A 23,869-nucleotide genomic window follows, 5' to 3' on the forward strand; every position below is an offset into this window, starting at 1 on the left:
TAATGGTTCCAAGATAAAAACATATCAAGTACAATAAATTAAATGACATCAATATAACACCAACAACAGTTTTTAAAAACAACTAAAATGTCACATAAGGTAAAGTATTTTGTACTACACTCCATTCCACATTAACTGTGCAGAACCGCAAAACGTAGACCAGTTGTAAACGGTGACCCAAAAAACCGGACGTTTTAAAAATAATCATTACTCATTTGTTTTTGCGTAAATTATAACTCATATTACATTAGGGGATTACATGTGGGGATTTTACGGGGAAATTTACTACCAGCCTACACCACAATAAAGCACCCATTCCTAGCTAAATGCAGACATATAAATAAACACTCTTCCCGGTATGCTGCTGCGCAGAAATGAAAGTAAGCGATGCCTGCACTCACCGGTGAGCGTTCAGCGTGGCAGAAATGAACTAGAGCACTCACCAGTGAGTGACCCGCAGCGAAAGCGTTAATAGATTTTTAACTAAAAGTAATGTAACTGGTTGATATAAAAAGTTGTCGTCCGCATCAACCCAGCGTCGGGAATCCCCCGCTCAGCCATTCTACACGTAGCGGTATCACCGCGGGCAGCAGCTCACCTCACATATCTTCCACAATCTTGTAGTAATTATCATTCATTATTATCATTTCCTGCAGTCACAGGAAATCATCATCATCTTCCTCAATCACAGCAAAACCTTTGATATCTCCTCGGCTGTGAAAACATAATCATTGTCTCCAGCGATCTCTGACGCATCGTCATTTTTTTGGGGATTGCGGAAAAATCTTTCTATATAATACTCTGAATTAAAAAAAAATTCAATTATCCAACATCTTTTGGTTTTAATTGGTTAGTATTGAGCTCCATCTCAAGATTACCTGGCTCAAAGTAACTTCTACAATACTTAACCTAAACCCAAAATTTACATAAACTTAAAACAAATATTGGACCAACACTTACATCTTGAGCCACTCCTGCTGGTGACCAATGATAGAGCCAGGCCTGCATATCCGTATCCAAGCAATCGCTTCGAGGACTGTGAATTTGTAATGCTTCATGATGTAGCAACCTATCAAGGAGCCAGTTCGCCCCAGTCCAGCTACAAAGATTTGGTTGCAAATCAACATACATAATTTGTGTTTTATAAAACATTTAGTCTATTATTTAAGTCATAAATTTTGCAATATAAAATTATTTTTGGTAGTCATTGTCATCTGCGGTCTTTGCTAAATCGGGAAAATATCCCCCAGTAATAACAAAATGATGAATATCTTCCTCGGAGACTGCAATATTACGAACCTCTTTTAAACTAAAAACAGGGTGTTAATTTTATTTTTTTGCGTTTTTTTGTTTCATGACGGTTTAGCCTCTGGATCAAGATAATGCAAAATATAAAAGGTTTAATTTACCTGTTCCGTCAATTGATCCAGTGTTATAAAATAACTACAGCTTTTTTTGCTGCTAAGCGAGCACATCATCAGGTTGGATGAACGTTAAAATAAAGTTTTCTCATCCGTGAATAAGGTCGTCAGCACATTTAGGACACATAGCACGATGAAAAACAAACAAAACGACATTTAAGTATTTACAATTAAAAAAAACTTGGCCAATTAGTCCGAACACAAGGTGAAAACCAGCTGAAGTTAATTTATAACACTGGATCAATTTAACGCAACAAGTAAATTAAACCTTTTATATAGGTAATTTTTTTTAATTTATTTTGCATAATGAAATTATTGACAATGGTCATCTTCTAAATTGCATCAAAACCGTTAACATCAGCCAAGATCACAGTGGAATCGTAAATTCTTTGGATGCTTTCTGAGAACGTGATGATAAAAAACAATATTTTAACATTATACATTTTTATACAGTGCTCGATTTGCAGCAGAATGGTATTGCGGTACCTCTCTTTCGGAGAGATAAACATAATGGGTGAGGTGAATAAAAGGTAGTATTTGGTAGTACGTACTTCTTTTTGTAGTATTTACTCGGTTTTCGGTGAATAAACATGCTAGTTGATACTAGCCCCTAGTACAAACTACATCTTGCAGGTGAATAAAATGCAAGTTCGTACTACCCCTAGTACATACTTCGTCATTTAGGGAACGTAGTATCTACTAGGCTTTTTCGGTGAATAAAAACCGGCCCGCATAGTAGTTACTTCATTTTTATGTAGTACGCTCATGGGCATGCTTCAGTTTGGTAGTTTGCGAAGATGGCGATGTTTATACAAGAGTACATAACAGGAAATTGTACCTTGAAATAAGAAATGTTGGTAACTGTAAGCAATTACTGTGATTTGAGAATGGTATTGTTGATTTTTTTACCAACAAGTTTTTTCCCCTCTCCAAGCTCAGTCGTAGTATTTACCGTAACAATTCCCTTTTTTTCCCTCACCGAATTTTTCAATCTATCTAATAACTTTTTGAGTTTAACTAGATTAAAATCCTTACCAAGTGTTTTGTTGTATCACCTAACATTTTCAACTTCACACTGTTTTCCCCTTTACCACGCCCGGAATTTTGGATTTCTCAAAGTAATAGAAATGTTTATTTCGCAGCTTCATCCCCTTGCAAAACTTGGTCAACGCCATCAAAATCGTCCTCAAACGCAGTTAACCAAATACTAGGTCTATTTGATCAACACGACTGAGAAAACTGCAGGCGCAGACAGAAATGGCAAACAGATTATCGCCGCGCGCCAGTTGTGACTTGATTATGAGTACGTACTAGGGGGTAGTACGTACTAAGAGGATAGTACATACTACATCATTTAGGGAACCCCTAGTACTTACTACCTAGTTCTAGCTAATTCTCATTCACATAGATTTGAGCAAGTGCTAGAACTACGTAGTACGAACTATGTAGTATGTACTAGTTTTTATTCACTTCACCCAATGGCATAAACAGGTACGCTACTAATCACATTAATTAGGTAACTTAATATAATAGGTAAGATTGATTAATTTGTATAAGGTTGTTTAAATGTTTACAGATCTCCTGCTGGAGATATACATTTATTTTTGGAAAAGTTTGAGTGAGTAATGAAAAAACTTTTGAAACTAGATAAATTCATTTCAGTATGTGGGGATTTCAATATAAAAATGGGAGCAGGGAGGGATAGGTCATCAATGAAATTCTTAAATTTGTTAAGTAGCCTTAATTTGATTTGTACTAACAATAGAAAACACGTGGCACAGCATGCCTGGATAATGATATTGTAAATTTCTCAACAGATATGTATCAGGTAGACATAATTCATGGATGATTTACTGATCATAGTGTTTTGCTATTTAATTTTTCCCATGGCACAGATAAACAAATATCTAATAGTTCTGCCAAACAATGTGTTAGAAGGCAAAATGAAGAGGCTATAACATGTTTTATGGAGAGATTTAAGTCTGAAAAATGGAACATGTTCGCTGATTATCATTATGGTTGGTAATATTAATGAGGCAACACTTTTTGATGAGTTTCTCAGGAAGTATGTCCAATTATGGCACTCTAGTTCCCCCTTAATTAGTATTAAAAATAACAAATCTAAATCTGTAAAGAGTAAACTAAATTGGTACAGCGATAAATTGAAAAAGCTCAGAGAAAAAAATGATTGCAGCCTTCTCAATTTATAAACAACTATTAAAGAATAACTATGAAAACACTCAAAATGTTTATAAGATCTACCGGAAATGTAAGAAGGAGTACAATTCTGAGCTTAAATTATCCAAAAGAAAACTTTTTAAAAACATATTGAACTTGCTTCCAATAGATGTAAAGCTGCATGGGAGGTTATCAATCATGAAAACTCACCAATGTGTACCAAGTCTGTAAACTTAGATGCTGACAAATTAAATGATTATTTTGTTAGTTTGTTTTGATTCAGTTAGGGAGCTGGAAAACCGCATTGATGTCGTTAATAAATGTCCATTGGATTTATTAAGTAGCTCTCATGACATTTTTACTTTGGAGGGGAGTATCATCAGATGACATAGTTAAAATAGTTTCCAAGCCTGATCTGGAAACTCAAAGATTTTGTTACTTTTGATTATTTAAGGACAGCATACTTTGCTTTTTTCAGTCACATATTTCCTATGGACTAATGCTGTGGGGGCATTTGTCTTATTCAGATGAAATTCTTATTTTACAGAAAAAAGTCATTCGGACCATTTGTGGAGCGGGTCCTGTGGATCACTGCAGACCTCTTTTCATCAGGCTTAGAATTATGACAGTAATTAATTTATACATTTATCAAATAATGCAGTATACAAAAATTAACCCACATGAATTGAATATAAGACACGATTTTCATTCTCATAATACAAGGAATAAACTACAGCTAGACATAACAGCTCATAGACTTAAAAGAGTAGCAATAGTCATAGACTAAACTGCATTAATTTTTTAATAAATTGCCTGATTCAGTCAGAACTGTATCCTTCAAGATATTCAAATCTAAATTATGGAATGGTTGATAAGCAATCCTTTCTAAGGCATCCATGAATTTCTTAAAACAAAAGTTGATATTGAATTTTGTTGGGTATCTACATTATCCATATTTTCTAGACATGTCATATTAACTAAGTATTTTCTAAACTTTGTATTTTATTTGTTAATTTGGAATGTTTTGTATGTGTTTTGACTATGTATATTATATTCCTTTGTACAAAGAAAGGTCAATGGCAATAAAACTCTTGATTCTTGATTCTCACATAATCTCTGGCGATATTAGTTAATAATAGCATTTATTTACTGGGATATTAGTAGTCAATGCTACAACAGTGGAATTTCTGGTTATGTTTGCTATTTCAGTGCAGACAAAATGAGTTAAACGTTACTTTGAGTTTAAACCAGCTGGTAATATGGTTTAACTTTTGACCCAAGTTAAACTTCCAAAGAACAATGCAGAAACTAATGAGCCAGTTAAACTAACAGGGTTTAAACCACTTTGTAGAAACCGACCCCTAGTAAAATAAAATTATCTAAAGTACCTTTGCAATGAACAGCTATTACTCCAGTGGCGTTCTCAGAAATACTCAGGAATTGACGTACAATATTATCTGTGGGTGTGCTCCCATCCAAGAAAAAGAGTTCTTTATGATCAAAGCCACCGGTTGTGAACCTGCTTGCCTCATAAATCTTTTTGTTCAGCCGGACAACAGTTGTCACATTGTTTTTGCGAAAGTATGCAAAATACGATTCTGGTGAATGCAGTGGATAGCCTGAAAAAAAAAATTGAACTAGTAAGGCATATTTTATTCGGAGGTGGAAATTAGTGAGTGATTATTAATTTTAATTAAACGGTTGGTTAAAAAATAAGCATCTTTTTAAGGATGACCTATGCTGAAAAAATGAGTACGAGCCCACATACTTATTAGAAGTCAAAAGTTGGTAGGATATGTTTTAGGAAAAAGCATTTAGCGTGGATTAAATAAATATATAGGATGGAGAGGACACAGCTAACTCACCTGATGAAAGGTTGCAGACAAGTCAAACAACACATAAAAACACACACATAATAATACTTGATAATTTTCCTACAGTCACCCGACAAAGTTGGCTTCCTTGTACTGTTTATAGTACAGAAAGCTGCTAATTGCTGCATATTTATACTTTGCCGTACGGTTTATACTTTGCCGTACGGTTTATACTTTGCCGCACACCAGGATTCCAACGAAACAACACAAAACAGCGTGGTTCTATTATGCATGTAATCCGTGTACGCTTGAAAATAGGTTGGCAACACTTAAAGATAATAATACTATGAGCAGCTGATTGACTATTATAACTACGATTTAACCTGTCATTTCGTGTTTATAGTTTCGGTATTTCTGAACTTTCTGGACTTTTCTTTTAAACGTTTTTAAAACATTCCTACGATCTTAATAAACAAGAAAATACCTTTAAAGCATTTTTTTTAGGCGCGGAAACCACTTCAAATTACAAAAACATACGGAACTATATTCTCAAAACGCGGAGCACATTTCTTGCCGAGGAAAAATAGCGGAGTGATACGGACCGCGGGTACTACTTTCTCTAGGGCACCATTTGTGTTGCCAGCTGAACCTAAAAACGTGTTGTATAGTGTTTGAAAGACTAATTATTTATATGCTTTATAGTGACTGTAGGAAAAATATAATGTGTAACACGAGTGAAAAAGGCCTTTGCTGCACTCGAGATCATTCCGCACTCGCCTAAACATTGCTCTCGTGTGCAGCAAAGTGCCACTTTCACCACTAGTTACACAAATAACTATCCCCTCTTTCAGAGGCTTCTTCGGAAATAGGCTTGGAAGGCAGTAAAAAAAACACAGTTTCAAATAAGATGTAACAGTTTGGATTCAAAATGTCTGACAGGTTGTCCAACTGACACAACACAAAGCACAAAATACAGGAACATTGCAATATTGTATTAACATATAAATATTATATAAGTATATATAGGCTATATATATATATAAAAGTAAATTAGTTTTGTCCATGAAACTAAATACTTAAGAGTTAGCTGTAAGGGTGAGGATAAAAGGATATTATGTAATGTTGAGGTTAGGTGGGGTTCTGGAATTGGTCTATAATGCTCTTTTGGTGGAGATTTAAAATCCACAGAAGATTTTTGTGTGTTTAAGAAAAACTTAAAAGCTTAATATACAAACCTTTGTATTCTCTACATGACTTTTCTGATAAATATAATTTTATAAACTTATCTCTATGATTAATTTCATGTAAATTGCAGTGTACATTATTAACTTATAATGCTTTTGTGTATTGTAAGTTAGCCTATTAAAAATTTTCCATCTTATGAAAGTATCCCAGATTTACATTCTATTTACGCCATTCAATGTGTACGCATGTATAAAAAATGAATAAAGATATTTGAATCTTGAATCTATACATTTATAGTTGGTAGTTGGACTAATCCATCATTAGGTCTACAGAAACATGCAACATCCTCTGTGCAGATTCGTCACATTTTCATAACCCCACATAGCCTACATAAAATTGCACATTTAAAAAACTATTAACATTTATTTATGTTTTGGGGGGGCCATCGATAGACTCTGACCTTTTCCAACCCAAAATGTATACATAGTCAAATGAATTAAGAATTAATTTCCTGGACGGAATAAGGTGCATAACCTTGATTACTTATAATTCAGTTATTCTGGATCCTACAACGATGAATAAAAAAGAATCTAAATTATTTCGCATTTATAATTATAATTTTTTTCCTGTACTTACCATTCTCTATTCTGCTTTTTCCATGAGGTCCACAAAACGCAATAAACTTCTGGGGTACAATCCAATTCAGGTCACCATTTTCCACTTTCTATTAAACAAAACACAAATTGTTTTTGAGGGATTGAAGCAATTTTAAAAATTAACGATTTTCTGGTTCCAGTAACAAGTATAGTTGTTATTATCAAAGTACCACTGTAGGTTACCTTTTTTAATCACGATTTTTTTTTCACTCAAATATCTGAATATTATAGCTGAACTCGTCCCATGATCAAATAAATTTACTAGAGTTAAAAATTAAAGGAATAAATGTAAAATGTACTTGATTATAAGTTGATAAATAAACAACAATAAAGTGAAACTAAAGCAAGGAATATTTATAGTTTGCTGTCATCGGTGAAAATGATTTTCAAGTGAATGAGTGTGAATATAGAATATAATTTTTGGGGACATAGATTAATTGTGAGGTTAGGTTAAGTAATTTTACCTACGACCGTTTTATAAAGTAGCCGTTTCAGTTCAGTTCTTAGAACTGAAAAGTTTCACATAACAGCATAGTTTTACCCATAACAACATGTGTAACAGACCAATGAGGTTCAAGAGTTGAGAGATAAGTAAAATTGTAATGAGTCAAACTTCAACTAATCATCTGTTCAGCCCAATTTTATTTTTGAGTGGTGCAATTAGTGTTTGGTACAATGTTTTGTTGCATCTCTGTCAGTGGCAATGAGAGGTTATAAAAACTAAAACATAAGTTGAGTAGTGATTTTATGTAATTAAAACACTGTCATAGGTAAAGTAGTGTACGCAACTCACGTTAACCATTTTAACAACACTCGTAGAAGTTTTTAAGGCACTCAGCAAGGCTCGTGCCTTAAATTTTCTACTCGTGTCGTTAATACTATCAAATCAAATCAAATCAAATCAATTTATTCATCACAAAAATTCATAATACAGAGGCTGAATATCAGCAATGAATATGTGACATGTCAGTACAAATCATGCATTATAAATAGTTTACAAATAATAAATATATACAAATATTAAGATTACAGTTGACAGGATAAAAATGAATTCATGTCATAAGGACAAAGTGCAATCAGTTTTTCTGAAAGTTTCTTTTTAAAATTATTAAGGCTCAAAGACTGGTCTGTGAAATAAAAGGACAATTTGTTGTAGACTTGTATGCATTGATAATATGGCCCATTGTGAAACAAAGCTAATCTGTGGCTTGGAATTTCCAAAAGTTGTTTGTGTCTAGTTTCATAACTATGAGTTTTTTTACAGTTTTCAAATAAATAAAGGTTGTTTTTTATGAAAAGTGCCAAGTGTAAAATATAAAGAGCAGGAAGGGTCAAAAGTTTGAATTTTTTAAAACTGGATCTACATGATTTTCTTGAGCTGATGCCAGCAATGACTCTGACGGCCTTTTTTTGTTGTTTAAAGATATATTTGCTAGAAGGTGAATTTTCCCAGCACAACAAACTGTAAGACATAATTGATCAAAAATAACCATGGTATACTAACATCACTGTCTTGTCATCGCAAATTCTTTACACAATCGTTGCGTAAACTACTATTTTGCCACACAACACTGTTTTAATGGTCTTTCCAGGCAAGGATTTAGTCCGGAAAATAGATGTTTGCTGCCTATTTAGTCAAATGAGATTTCATTATACTGAAATGAACTTTTACTGGGCACCAGCTGATTATAATTAACAATGAGTGGTTATAAACGAAGATATAACCTCTTTGAAAAGTTATGGGTAGGTAGTAATTATTAACAGGTTCAATCCTAGCCGGCACACACCTCTGTATATAATGTCTCTCTCCACGCGAGAGTGAGTGTGTTAAGTCCTTTAGTTGGTGGGAATATATTAAGGATTTGTACAGTTTTTTCGTTAGGTTAGTTTAGAGTAGTATGGGAAAAATATCACGCGTCACTCATCCAAAATCTGTTTGAAACCCTACTTGTATGAAAAACACAATTCTTCTGGACTAGTAATAGTAATGTAATATACTGTTATGTAGACATTCATACTTTATCTCAATTTTGCTACTCACATTCAGAGGGTAATTTGTACTGACTTGTGCCACTTTTACTTCACTGAGATCCCGCTTCAGTATTGTTGACATTGAATCATAAAAAATAGCCTATCTGTTACGGTACCTACTTATGTTTTCATCATATTTGTTATTTTGGAGGGGCCAGGACCCCCTTTATATTCGCCCCTGAAATAGATAATTGATAATTGATTTGTAAACTACAACTAAGGTTTTACTTTAAAATACTATTTTGAAACTTTAATGACAATAAATCTATAAAATTAAAAATTTAAAGAAAAGTAAATAACTCGCTTTGTCAAAGTTGTACAGTAATGTTTACTAAAAAAAATTGTTTCTGCAGATGCAATGATTTTTTTTTTGTAGATTGCGAATGTGCCAAACTGCGCAGAACAGGTCCCGCGTAGTGAGGGCTATCTGTATTTATTATCATGAACTGAGCATATTCTTTCATATCTACAAAAATGGTTTGTACAGTAGAGTCCCGCAAACTCGGCGTAACGTGGATTGGAAGGGTGCCAAGTTTGTGAAATGCCGGATTATTGGGAACTAGGGTTAAAAATAAGATCAATACAATTTTAAAGCTTTTTAACCGCCATTTTTATATAAAAAGCCAGTATTAAGTGATCAGATATAGTACAACAAACCCTTGGTACAGAGTTGTGAATTATATGACTTGACCTGGCTTGAGTCAATGTTTAACTCGGACACAAAAAATCACTAATTATCTTAGCCAGGTGATGGCCGAGTTTTCCAGACTGCCGGGTTATCGAGTGCCGAGTTTGCGAGATTCTACTGTAATACAATAATTCAGAGTTTACATATAATTAAGGCTTTGAAGACACTGGCTGGTTAGAAATAAAGATGTAGGAATCAGGATTGCTAGCATGAATATACCGGTAACAACTATTTCTTAATGTGACTTTCTTTTGCTAAATAATCTCTGTGAAGAATAAAGCAACTTATTATCCCACAGGATCTATCGAAGAGCTTGAACTTTGTAGACTTTTATAATGTTAATTGCCAGTCAGTAGTTAGCACCTTTATCTGTTTTGCATCAAGGATAGGTTCAATTCACGAAGTACCAACACCATTTAGAATTGTCAAACCACTTTCCTCATGATGATTGTATGATTTGTATTATCTCTGAATAAAACCTTTCAGACGTAGTTACTAAAACAAAATTAATGTATGGATAGTTCTTTGCTTGTTTGTTAAAATTTGTTTTCACATTGGTCTGGCTAATTTATTGATATCAGACAATGCAAACCTATTTAATTAATAGCATGTAGCTCTCAAAGTTATTGACTTACATTTGATAGAACTTTAAGTTATCCCCTTAGTTAATTAAAGCCACCATACTTTGTAAGATAATTAAAACCATCAAACTAATTGGGTTTATTATAGCAATCAGTCAAAATGTCCACGTTTAGGTTTTAAAAAGACACACATAACTTATATATATACATGCAAAAAAAGACATGGCTGTCAACAGCGCAACTTCCAAGATTTCGAAAGCATCGCTGGCAATGTTGTGGGTTCGAATTCTAGAGACACTACCAACTTTCATCAGCACTAGTGCTCTTATACTCGACCTCCTCACTTTTGCTTTGATTCAAACTTGTGTCTGCTCTAGTGATAGGTCGGTACTTCACGTCAAATGTCGGTTCCACCGGTTCTTGGCTAAAGGACCGGAACTGGGAATCGATGGTGATATCTCTGTACCAGTACCTTCGGTACCGAAAACTGTTGCCGACAATACCGGAAAATTACCAATATTGCTGTGATCGAGCAAGACGACGATGACGTTTCCGTGACCGGGGGAGTCAATAATGGTGTCTACACGGCCGCGGGAGATGTTCATGGTTTTGCCGCGATCGAAGGAGACGATGATGACGTTTCCGTGACCGCGGGAGTTGATGATGATGTCTACACGGCGGCGAGAGATGTTTATGATTACATGGCCCCAAGAGATGTTCATGATTTTGACGCGGTTGCGGAAGACGACGAAGACGTTTCCGTGACCGCTGGAGATGTTCATGATTTTGCCGTGATCGCGGGAGACGATGATGACGTTTACATAGCCTTTTTACGAATAAGTTTTATTTTCGTATTGCTTTAAGTATGGCCAACCAATACTACTAATGCAAAATACTCATTTAAAAAAAAATTGTAATATGCATATATTGTTAAAAAAAAAAACTAAGTAGCTTATCCCGAAAATTTTAAATTAGGTACTGATGGTACCGGAACCGAGAACGGATTTTGCCTAGGAACCGGTACCGGAACCGACTTTGAAAAAGTGGTACCGACCCATCACTAGTCGGCTCAAAGCCCAATTGGACAGGCAATGCAAGGTTAAAAGAGGCCACTCGCTTTAAAAATAAGCTGTCCAAATATAAACAGCATGTTTCAAAATTAATACGAAAGTTTTAAAATTTGTTAGTGGCTTTTGCATTAACATGCAAGTTATAAAGATACATCAAATGAAAGAGAAACTCTAAAAGATTTGTGAATATATCTAGAAGTGTCCAATGTTAGCACTGTTTGTCATATTCACTAGGGGTGTGTGAGTAATCCAGTGGTCGAGTATTTTTGGGCAGTATTTCAGTACTCGACTCGGCTTTTGAAAAAAAATAATCGAAGAGTCGTCAAGCTTTTGAGCTTGCTGAAAGCATTTATATTTGTACTGTGCTTCAGAATCTTTACTCCAACGAGATATTTTATAACTCTTACTGTCTCCAGGCCTTAAATCTCACCGAGATAATGTTGTTAAACTGAAAGAGAAGTGTAAATTGCTTGGGTTTGGATATCTCAAGAGAAAGACAAGACTAAAATGAAATGACAAGTTCACGCATAAAAACACGCCGCACACACACGCCGTAAACACGTGCGCGTGTCGGTTGCTTCTACACTATTAAAAATACTTGACTCGAAAAAGCTTGAAGCTCGCAAGTTTTTTGTAAAACTCAACTCGATTCATAAATGCATCGATACTATCTCATAATTAACAGGCTTCAGGTAGCATAACCAGAAATACAAACCAATAATTCATAAATACCCCATCATTCGTATCAAATACTTGGTTAACTAAGTACGATTACTAGGTAATAAAGTTAATTATTGGTTTCAGCTTATATCATTGATTCCTAAAAGTAATAATACGGCTTTAACTTAAGTCAGAAAGTGTAAACATTCACTTATGATCCGCTAAACTTGATTTTAATAATCGACCTTGGAATAAGAGGATATATTGAACATTTTTCAGACCATATAGAAAAGGCAAGGTTGAAGATTATTATTATTTTTTTATTAATCTCATTATTATTTTGAATCAAATGAGGCCTAGACCCATTAGAAATTGTTTTCCAAGCCACAGTGTTATACAAAGATAATTTGAAAGAACACTTGTTTTGTTTCCACACAAAACACCACTGAAAGAAATACAGTGCATTAGAACAGGAAAAGACTGCTGGATAAATTTTGAAAAAGGCTGCTATCAACCTTATTCTATAGTACAGTAGTCACGTAAAATGGCTGAATTTTTTTTAATGTTCTACTTTTGTAAAAAAAACCAAATCTAAGGCATTTAATTGAGTTAACTATCCAAAGTACGAACGTAGAGGGAATAGCACTTTTTCCTAGGGACGAAAGTAGTCAATCCCCGTTGTCACGTCAAAACATACATGTTTTAATTTTTTTGAACAATTTTAATGTTTTTTTTAAAGGAAACTGGTCTTGTATGTTAAGTTGTAGTCATAAACATATTTAGTTAAAAACTTTTTTTTTATTGTGCAACATTTGATTTTAAGCAGGGGACTATAATTCACTTGGCTGCCCAGGCAAATTGTTATGGTTTGGTTTGTTACTTTTGCAATTTCTCAATCTGGTTATGTTACTTTTGTTAACTGAATAAGCTTCCTTATAGTTAAAAACTAAACTAAGTTCAACCATAAAATCTGTGGTCAATGAAACAAACTCACCTCATAGTGTTCATATTCTTCAACATCAAAGTCAGAAAAGTCAAAGAAGTTTAGCTCATGAGCTTTATGAATTGCTTGAAGGCAGTCTTTCAGGTTAATATGGTACAGGGTAGTCCCATACGAAGCATCTCTGAGGATCAATTGGAAAAAAAGTATATAAATATACTACTTAGGTACTCATAACTACGTATTGAAAGTATTAGAAATCTAGCATAGTGCATTAGTTTGTTGGTATGGTATTGGTGGTTCGGTATGTAGTGCGACAGACTGTAAAACCAAGATGCAATGTCTTGGGATCACATCTTAATGTCGTAACTTAAAATAATTCATTAAACTTTAATGTTATACTATAGGCCTACTGGCTGACCCCTTGTTTTGCCGGATGATACTTACCAAGGCGGGCAAATGCAAGGTTAAAATCCACCAACTTTCAAAAATAATATAAAACTTTAAACAAAATAAACATTTCTATTAATTGTTGACTTACTTAAAACAACTTGCTGATTTGAAGTTTTTTATACTTATCAGCTGTAAAAAGGATGGAAAAAAAGTTCCGGGACAGTTAAACATTTCAAAAAGTAATAAAGTAGAGCTTTAAAACTTGATAAACAGCTACTGTGCATTAAAATCATTTTAACACATTATTCAGTGATGCGCTACCTTTTCAGGGGGACGGCCCACTAGGAGTCTGAAGAAAATCTTAAATGTCAAAGGTTTTTACTAGAAGAATACAATGCCGCAAATTCGAACTCAAACGGACAACCGAGTCAAAAATGGCAGCTGTTCAAAGATATCTTAAATTTGCCATTTTGAATCTATGAACGGCTATAATTTTTTTCTGAATTGTTATTTTGAGCTAAAATTTGTTGAATTGATTTTACTGATTAAGACCTTAAATTTGATGTGCATATCAACCTATGTATACGTTTATGATTTTCTTCCAACTTCTAGTGGGAGCCTCCCTGGGGTGGTAGCATATAACAGCAATGCATCTTTAGCTGTTTTTGACTCGGTTGTTTGTTTGAGTTCTGGTTGAGGCATTGTATTTTAATAACAAAGACCTTTAATTTGATGTGCATATCATCAACCTATGCTTACATTAAAGATTTTCTTCTGACTCCTAGCGGGCGGTCCCCCTAACGAGGTAGCGCATCACTGAATAATGAATAATGGGTTAAAATGAATTTAATGCTTAGTATTTTGCACCTTCTATAGGGCACAGCCTTCAAGTAGATTTTACTCTAGCCAACATGACATCTATAGAATTTGAAGCAATTCATACTTTAATTCAAGTTTATTTTATCTACAATGTTGTTTACTTGGTCAAATGTTTTTTTATAAGCGCTCCTCAGATTTTCTCTGATGGTCCAGTAGGCATACTCCTTGTTTTGTTGTAACTTGGATTGTGGATTCATGTGTCATACTTGAAGGTGTATTGTATTAATGACTCCACTCTAACAATTTATTAAGGGATATTTTTTTTTTTTTTTTCTGAGTATTAATGACCACCCAAGTAATCAAGCACTAATCCAACACTAGCTAAGGCTATGTGGGATTATTGCAGTTATGAAAACTCTAAAGTAAATATATTTATAGGAAATAGCAAAAGTAAACTTGCCTGAAATTGAGGAAAGGTGGATTCCTGGCACCCAATAAAATCTTGTGTACTTCATCAACAGGTTTCTTCAGGTAGATGATCTATAAAAAAGACAAACAATTCATTGCTAGCCTATGAATCAGGTACAATATTTGATTTCATTGTTATAGTATAGCCTCTGGATCACAGATTTTTACAATAAAAGGTTTAAATTACCTGTATCCGTCACGTGATCTTGGTTTGTAGTTAATTGACTACAGCCGTTTCGGGTTGTAAAAACACATCTTCAGGTCAAACTTACATTGATTTATTCCATATAGAAGGTAGGCGTCATGACCGCCTACCTTCTACCGGCGCCGTACGTGTCCGATGTCTATTACGCGTTTTTCATATTTTTTGTTTTGGCCAATTTTAATGTTTAATGTTTTGTGTATGTGTATGTGTTATTTTTGTGAACTTTAAACCTTATGACGACCATTCCATGGAATAAATCAATGTACGTTTGACCTGAAAATGTGTTTTTACAACACGAAACGGCTGTAGTCAACTAACTACAAACCAGGATCACTTGACGGATACAGGTAGTTTAAACCTTTTATTACAATATTTGAGTTATTGGTTAAGAGAACTACAACATAGAGCTTACCGCATAAGAGCCTATCAGGTAGGCTGCATTGACCCGTTTTTGTGCATCCATCGTTGTGTAATGGATAATCTTTTTCTTTCTGATTCCTGTAGTATACATCTGGAATAAGCAAGGATAATATTAAGAGGAATATTAACAAACTATTTTATTCCATGGTTTTAACAAGATAGATACGTACCTATTTAAATTTAAGTTTATATTTCGAAACATAAAACAAGATATAAAATTTTTCTTTTCATTAAACAAATATATGATGAATATATATGCTAAACATCCTTGTAGTTTGTGCGCGAAAAATGTAAATTCTAGTGCTTATTTATGCAATGAACTCTGTTAAAATGGAACCACATAAATGTGTTAATCCAACACATAATGAGGTAAGAAATTTTCTGTTAAAAGAACAACAGTTATGGCAGTGAACAATGAAAGTGAGATTTACCAAAAAATCCTTAGCAATGGAAGCTGCAAGAAATGTATTGTATACAGGCAAGAGACGAAAAATATAATATACTCTATTAGGTCAAAGTTAGAGGCTGCCCTATCCTCCAAAATGAAAATACTAAATTGAATAGAATATAAATCACAAGAAGCTGAGGAAAAATAATATGAAGTGTCTAAACTGTTGTGTCTAAATGAAGACCACAACAACCGGTAAACCAATAAATAATGACCGGCAAAAACCCAAAAATACCCCAAGAGTCACCAGAGAAACAATAGTTCCATCTACCAAGTGCCACAACAAATGTCCACGTATTTTACAAAATAGAACACCTGCAATCCAGATTAATTCGGTAGGACGCTCATATTTAGAACCAGATAAAAAGAACATCACCCAGACCCAAGCTCCAAAAGTCTACATTTGCCCAACACTTAATTGACAATAATCATGATTTTGATTTACCCTATATGACATAAATCAGTCTGAAAGTTCTACAGCACTGTCATAAGAGCCGCAAAATGGACGTGCTAGAAGAGTTTGAAATTTATAAACATCTTAAAAACCAGGATTTGAACCATTTCATGCTGAACGACAAACTCCAGTTCCAGTCGAATTATATTTTTTTTTTAACGCTTTGCTCCAAAAAGAAAACCAACATATCTACATCAGCTGACTACTGGTGCAATGATAAGGAAGACAAAGGAGCAGATAATTCTACTGGAACCACCTCGCAGTCTGTATCTGCTCGTGGTCGCGGCAATGTCGTCCAAATCGGTAGGCCTACTTAAATGTATTTTATTCACCCGTATGTGTCTTCACTTCACGTATGTGTCGTCATGTGTATTGAACTACATGTCTACCTGACGAAGCTATAATAAGTGGATTTTGATGTTCCTGCACTAAAACAGTTTGACAATGGTGTTCTGCCGAAACATAATGTAACTGAAGTACAAAAAATAATTTTGGAACTGCAGACGAATTAATAACCTTCACCTTATTTTAGTATTTCTATTTATTGTAACTGAAGGATTTTTCCAAATATCGGATTTGTTTTGTTAATATTTATTTTATTGAGTAGATTTTGAGAATTTTTTTTCTAATTTGGTTGTAGGGCCTAGCCTATGAGAAAATGTATTCAACGTTTAGTTTATTTTTATGTTTTTCATACTCTAGAATAATTTTTAGGTGTTTATTTATATTTTTGTATTCATGCCGTGTTTTGATCAGGTGTTCTGCAAAATATGATTTCATGGTTGTCTGTAGTCTGATTTTAAAGGCAACTATGTGTACTCAATAAATACAACAAACAAGTCATAGCTTCACGAATACACCGAATACATACTAAAACAAAACACATAGTTACCTTAAAATCATGCAACAGAATGACCGTGAAATCAAATTTTGCAAAACACCTAATCGAAACACGCCATGAATACGAAAATATAAATGAACACTTAGAAACTCTAGAGTATGAAAAAATAAATTCAACGTTAAATAAGATTTTCACAGACACACAAATAAAATAATGTCCTTAAAACTTCCTCGATACCATGAACATTAACAATTTAACAAAATCCAATATTTTTACAAATTCTTCAGTTACAATAAATAGAAAAATTATATAATACCAGTGTGTACAAAAATTAAACAGAAATCAAGATTATCCTAATTTGAAGCTAACTTAACAAATGATTATATTCATAGTTACCTTTCTTTATTTGTTAATGTATTTGTTTAAGATTACAACATGATTATGACATTAGAGTCAAAACTATAGTTCGGCCGCTAAGATATCGACCTGCACGCTAATGCTAACCAATGCTAGATGAGGTCGCTATCCAAGCAGCCGAACTATAGTAGTTGATTAATAAAATGAATTTAAAAGGGTACTAGTGTTTATTAATGCATTCAATTATTTAAGTTTTATATATATATATATTATATGTACATATACACTCCCTGTCAATTTTTTATGGCTCACACTAGAAAAACTAAACTCTGCACACATTAAATGTAAATGCACACTATAAATTTTATAGAACGTTATGAAGTAATTTTTGGGAATAACTTCTACTTCCTGTTCATCACTGATCGGGGGTTTTTGGGGGAAACTCAAAAATTTCAAATGGTAAGACCCATCGAGTGACCCCTCATTTTGAAGGTTGTGATAAAAGAATAGGTACTAACAACGCCAACTAGGGGTCTCTATCTAAACCCAGTAAAAAATGGCAGTCAATTGAAATTCTCAGAAGTGAAATTTAACTTGCAGCTTTCCAAGTCTGGAGACCCCCTGTAAATTTTTTAATAGCTCACAATAGAAAAACTTAACTCTGCACAACTTTGGGGGATGTTATGAAGTACTTTTTGAGCCTAATTGTTACTTGGTTCGCAAACCTAAAAGGCGGGATTTTTTGGGGAAACTATAAAATTTGAAATGTTAAGCCCCATTGAGTGACCCCTCATTTTGAAGGCTGTGATAATAGAAAACTAACAACGCAAACTATAGGTCTCTATCTTAACACAGTAAAATATGGCAGTCAATTGATGTTACGTAAGGAAAATTGTAAGTTAATTCTGATTTCTAAAGATTTTAATTGACTGCCATATTTTACTGGGTTAAGATAGAGACCTCCAGTTTGCGTTTTGAGTTTCCCCCGAAATCCCCCATTTTGGGACTGTACACAAAGTGGCAGTTATGCCCAAAAAGTACTTTATAACATGCCATTAAGGTGTGCAGGCAGAGTTTAAGTTTTCTAGTATGGGGCGTTAAAAAAATGACTGGGGGTCTCTAGACTTTTTATTAACCCTGTATATATAGACTGGCTGTTACCCACGGGCTTCACCCTGTTTGGCTTCATAAGTATTAGTAAAACTATTGATTGCAATACCGGTTTGGGTGGCATTTCGAGTGGCTTTTCATGGTTGCTTCGAAGAATGACAGTGGACTTCATAAGCTGTCAGGGCAGAGCCCTAAGAGAGTAGTAAAATAAGATTACTGTGACCATTAAGCCTGTGGTTGTATCAGAATCAGATCAGAATAAAAACTGCCCAGTTTTCCTATTTAATGCTTAAAGAATCAGTGTAGGCCTACCAAATTTCAGCCTCCTACATAAATGGGAAATGAGAATTACTTATGAGTGAGTGAGTGAGTCAGTCAGTGAGGGATTTGCCTTTTATATGTTTAGATAGCCTATACATATACCCTATTTATATGTATGATGGATTTTAACGGATTATGTTTTTGACCTCCGGGGAAATCAAAACCAAAAAGAAAATTAGTCCTGGGTAGGCCTATAAATAGCTTACGGTATTCCCTAAATGGAAAATTCGCTATTACTAGAGGTATAGGCTTACTAGGCCTATTCAAAATCTATGTTATTATTAATTGTTTGTAGACTTGACTCACCTGGAGTTTCTGGTTGACAGTCGTACAGTATCTATACAACATTGCCAGATTGAGAGGGCCGAAATCTGAATAAAAATTTTCATAGACCAATTCATCATCTATGCAAAAGTAATGAGTATTAACGGTTGATTTTGGCTTGCCACTGGTGATTCGTAAGAAGGTTACAAAATAGAGTCGATCTGTAAAAATATTATGCTTATTAAAAAACTAGGTAACTTTCAATACCTAACTTAAAGGCATAAGCTACTAATGAAACAATATGTTTATTTCCACATAATATATACAGGAAACAAAATATTCAATTACAAAATATAAACTAAGACCATAAATCTCCCTCAGGGGAAGTTGTCTGTCAACTACACGGGAGGCCTCTTGTAGGCTGGCAACCCCGAGGTACCATAGCCAACCCCCAGATCTCTCCTCTTCTTCGTTCTGGGTTCTATGGCCAGCAAATATAATTTTTTTGCTAGCCCTTCTTTCTCCTTCGCTTTCCTATTGAAGAAATCTTCCCTTCTCCTTTACCTTTCGCTTCTGTTTATCAAACCTAAGTGGTGTTAAGCGACCCGTGAGGGGAATGCCACCGGGCTCCTCAGCGGTGGTGTGTAGGGGCCTAAGGAGCCTCCAGGACACCGGTCGACCTCCTGGAGAAATCAGCCTTACCCGTACATGCGGGGCTCTGTCTAGGCTCATGGGTTAGGTCACTCAGAGCAAGACCCCGCTCTCGAAACGAGTGCACCAAGAGCAAAGGGGACTCTGATGCTCTCAAAACCAGAAACTTCCACTACGATGGAAGTTCAACTCCCCCGACTGGAAATAATGGAGGACGAATCTCCGCTCACACCAGTTACACTGGATAGAGAAGAGGAGCTTTTAAGTAGTCCTATAACACAAAAATCTTCACAGAGACACTCAATGGCGCCACTGAGCAACTCAGTCGTCTGAAGATGAAAAACCGAATCTCACCACAGCACAAAGAAGGGAGGCCTTAACCCATTTGCACCGGTTTATTTATTAACAAAAAATCCCAGTATCACGGAAACATTAAAAATAAAAATATATGCTTTTGACTATTTTTTATGATGATTTATAGTATTTTATAGCTGAAAAAATTAATAAAATAAATATTTTTATATTATTTTGAATTTTTTATGTATATGTATATGTATTTAGGATTAGGAAATTTTTACACTATTTTATATATTTCTAAAAAAATAGGTACATATACCTGCCACAAAAAATATTAGACTATTTTTTATTTTGTTTTATAGCTGAAAAATAAAAAAAACATATAGTGTATACAAAATTATATATTTTATATGTATATGTATATTTATTTAGGACACGTTTTCACTATTTTTCATAAATGTATATGAACGCCTTTAAATAAAAACAGTTAAATAGCTGCCTATATTACGTAAATATGAAATCATTCAAGGAAAATGATATTTTGATGAACAAATTTAAATATTATATGTATATATTGTAAGTATAAATGGTTCATTTTTTTGAAAAAAACCAAATTTTCACATTTCATGAATGACGTACCAGTACGTCAGCCGTGATACTGTACATCACTGACTTGACGTACTGGTACGTCATCCGATGCAAATGGGTTAAAGGCGAAATTTCTGGAATGAGGTGAAAAATTCGGCTAAGACAAGTGGTGCAGGGGAAAAAAGAAAACCCCCAAACGACCACAGGAGGTAAGAACACTGGGGCCAACTGCTGGTCTAAATGTCGAGACGAGGGTAGGCAGGTGCCCCAGAGGTGCAACGGTCACTCCGCCCTCGGCAGAAGGACGTGCAAAGAAGGCCAGGGGTTCAACCCAAAGGTCTGAGCAGGTAAAAGACGTAGGGGAACCTGGTGCGTCCAATGAAGTCTCATACAGGGACATCGCTGCTACTAAAATCGCCATTGTCCTTGAAGACTACGAATCAGTTAGCCTAAAAATTAAGCTATAAATTGGTGTGCCAAGAGTAGTAGCCTATGATAAAAAATATTGTTCTTTACAAACATTAAAAAAAATACTATTAAACCCTTGTTTATTCCACACAAGCTTGTTTTTTTGAAAAAAAAAAAATATATATATAATTTAGGCCCTTGTTCGTACCTATGCCAGTGGAGTAGCATTTTTGTTATAAAGTTGAAGTCAAACCCTTTTGTAATTAAAGAGTAGGCTAGGCCCTACTAAGTTATTGTGTTTCCTGTTACCAAATAGTAAATTATGTCTAAGGCTTCCATCTTATCTAACCTAACCTAACAACTGAAATCACATGAGCGACACAATGCCAGCGACGGCAAAATTATAAAGGAACACAATACAAAAGTGTCCTAGCTGAGCGAGTGACATGGACGTAGACCTAGTAAAGCTAATTTACAAAGGCACTAGTTAACGAATAGTAGCCTATATTGTAAGTAAAAAATACCTAATTTAGTTTAAGTTGAGGTGACCACTAAATTGGCCATGATCAGCTGTAGGCTATACCGGCACATCAAGCTTGCCAGCCTTTTTGTGGACAATTTTCCTGCCGTGACGTAGTTTAACGATGAAAGGGCAGTAGGCGAGAGATGTGGTTACTGATGTTCATTATACAGGGTATCGTTAAACAATAACTTACTAGGTAGGGCCTATCTGCAATAATTACAGGATTCACAGCGGGCACAATTTTGTCGCCAAAACAGCCTTATAGTCACCCAGCTAGAACAAGGCATTACCCTAGGTCGTTAAACGAGGGTACAGTTCCGCAGGAAACCTACGATATATTTAGGACGAAATTAACTTAGTTTGATATAGGTTAAGTTACATAACACTTATTAATTAAAATATAAAATTGGTAGGCTAGATCCTAAATATTGAATGATAATAATTTGTATTTCCTATTATGGGTCCATTGAAGAGGAAGGGCCGCCCACCACTCTTGAACAGTGTTTACTCAAATTAACCGGTAAAGCGAGCTGAACAAGAATATGCAAAAAAATTCAAGATCCGATTAATATTAACGGGGATACGGCCGAAAAAGCGCGGCCGGAAAAGTTCATTAGTCACAGGAACAACGGCATCAGGAGGATCCGTAGGTGCTGCTGTCTGTGGGAGCGATTTATAGGTTATTTGGTGAATATATATTCTTTATACCCTTGATTATATTAGGTTAGGTTGTCTAACCTAACCTTTTTTTTGGCCATTTTGACGCTAACTCGATTTACCGACGCTTTTCCTGCCGTATCTCCGTTAATAGTAATCGTACCTTGAAAAATCTTGCATATTCTTGTTCAGTTCACTCTACCGGTTAATTTGAGTATACACATGACTCATTTCCGCAAAAATTGGGTTTTTCGTTTTTCCGGGGAAACCGCGCTTTTTCGGCCGTAGGCCTATCTCCGTTAATATTAATCGGATCTTGAAATTTTTTGCATATTCTTGTTCAGCTCGCTTTACCGTTTAATTTGAGTATACACATGACCCATTTCCGCAAAACTTTGGTTTTTTTTCCGTTTTTCCGCTTTCCGGGAAAACGGTGCTTTTCCGACGAAAATGACAATCATTTTTTAATTCAGGACGTAATTTAGCATAAGAATAGTGAAAAAAAAAATTTGTAGCGACACGTCCGTGATCGATATAATTAGGCCTACCAATTTCTAAGCTAAGATAGGCCTAGTAGGCCTACCTAACTTATAGAGGCTACGTAAATGCAAATCCTGTTGTTGGGTTCAGCCATGATAGGCTCGTCATTGAAACAGCCAACAGTGTGAGCAATGTCAATAAAAAAAGTAGAGATAGGCCTAGGCTTTTTTGGGCTCCAACCAAATACGAGCAAGTCCATTGAAGTATTGATTTTTATTTTTTAAGGCCTAGGCCCTAAGGCTAATCTCAATATCAGGTCCAGGAGTTAGGCAAATTTGCAATGTTTAGGTTACATTTCTTGTTAGCCTATCACCAGCATTAACTTACCAGGCCTTATGAAGGCTATGCCTAATATCTATTAGGCCTAGGCCTATGGTATTCACTGTATGTATTCATCTCACCTTTGATAAACTCTGAGGCACTCACAACGGGCAAAGTGCCCAAATCCAAATTATAGTGTTTTTCCATCGTCAGAGTCTTGGGCTGATGGATGTCAACTTCATGGTTAAGTTTAAAATCTTAGCGTTTCCTAGCTGTTTTACCGATAACTTGTGAAAAATCATAATTATCTCAAAATTCAGTTTCCAACATCTTTACGGTTCGGATTGGAAGTGAACCGTTACACGACACTTGGCTATGCAATTTATCACTTATAAAAATTGGCAGGTAGGCCTAAATCTTAAATGTAACGCTTATTTTTATTCAAAATTCATTACAATTACAACCAAAACAAAAACTTCGTAATAATGAGCACTACAATGGTACAAAAATAGAACACTCAAGTTATGTTTACGGTAAACTGTGACAGCGACGGCGATAGCTTTGCTTTGCTTTGATTATTTCAAACCTACACAAACGCACACGCACACATTCATTGTTGC

General features: G+C 34.8%; 1 protein-coding gene across 6 annotated transcripts in view; it reads right to left on the minus strand.

Moving 5' to 3' along the window:
• LOC128998775 (dual specificity protein phosphatase CDC14A-like) overlaps window positions 1-23,798 on the minus strand; it is a 46,713-nt gene extending 22,915 nt beyond the window's left edge. For all 6 annotated transcript variants that reach the window (XR_008491232.1, XM_054425128.1, XM_054425126.1 and 3 more), the window contains exons 1-8: window positions 23,390-23,798; window positions 19,367-19,545; window positions 15,522-15,620; window positions 14,897-14,976; window positions 13,279-13,408; window positions 7,235-7,322; window positions 4,988-5,218; window positions 961-1,099 (exon numbers count right to left, since the gene is read on the minus strand). Coding sequence is in view for 5 of the 6 variants with exons in the window: in XM_054425128.1 (XP_054281103.1) it covers window positions 961-1,099; window positions 4,988-5,218; window positions 7,235-7,322; window positions 13,279-13,408; window positions 14,897-14,976; window positions 15,522-15,620; window positions 19,367-19,545; window positions 23,390-23,456 (1,013 nt within the window). In the remaining variant the exon portion in view is untranslated. The remainder of the gene's footprint in view (window positions 1-960; window positions 1,100-4,987; window positions 5,219-7,234; window positions 7,323-13,278; window positions 13,409-14,896; window positions 14,977-15,521; window positions 15,621-19,366; window positions 19,546-23,389) is intronic.
• Window positions 23,799-23,869: the final 71 nt, after the last annotated feature.

The sequence above is a fragment of the Macrosteles quadrilineatus genome, unplaced genomic scaffold (genome assembly GCF_028750875.1).
Source record: "Macrosteles quadrilineatus isolate MER2022 unplaced genomic scaffold, UCM_ALF_1.0 Scaffold_7__1_contigs__length_78375512, whole genome shotgun sequence".
In the NCBI taxonomy this organism is placed as follows: domain Eukaryota; kingdom Metazoa; phylum Arthropoda; class Insecta; order Hemiptera; family Cicadellidae; genus Macrosteles; species Macrosteles quadrilineatus.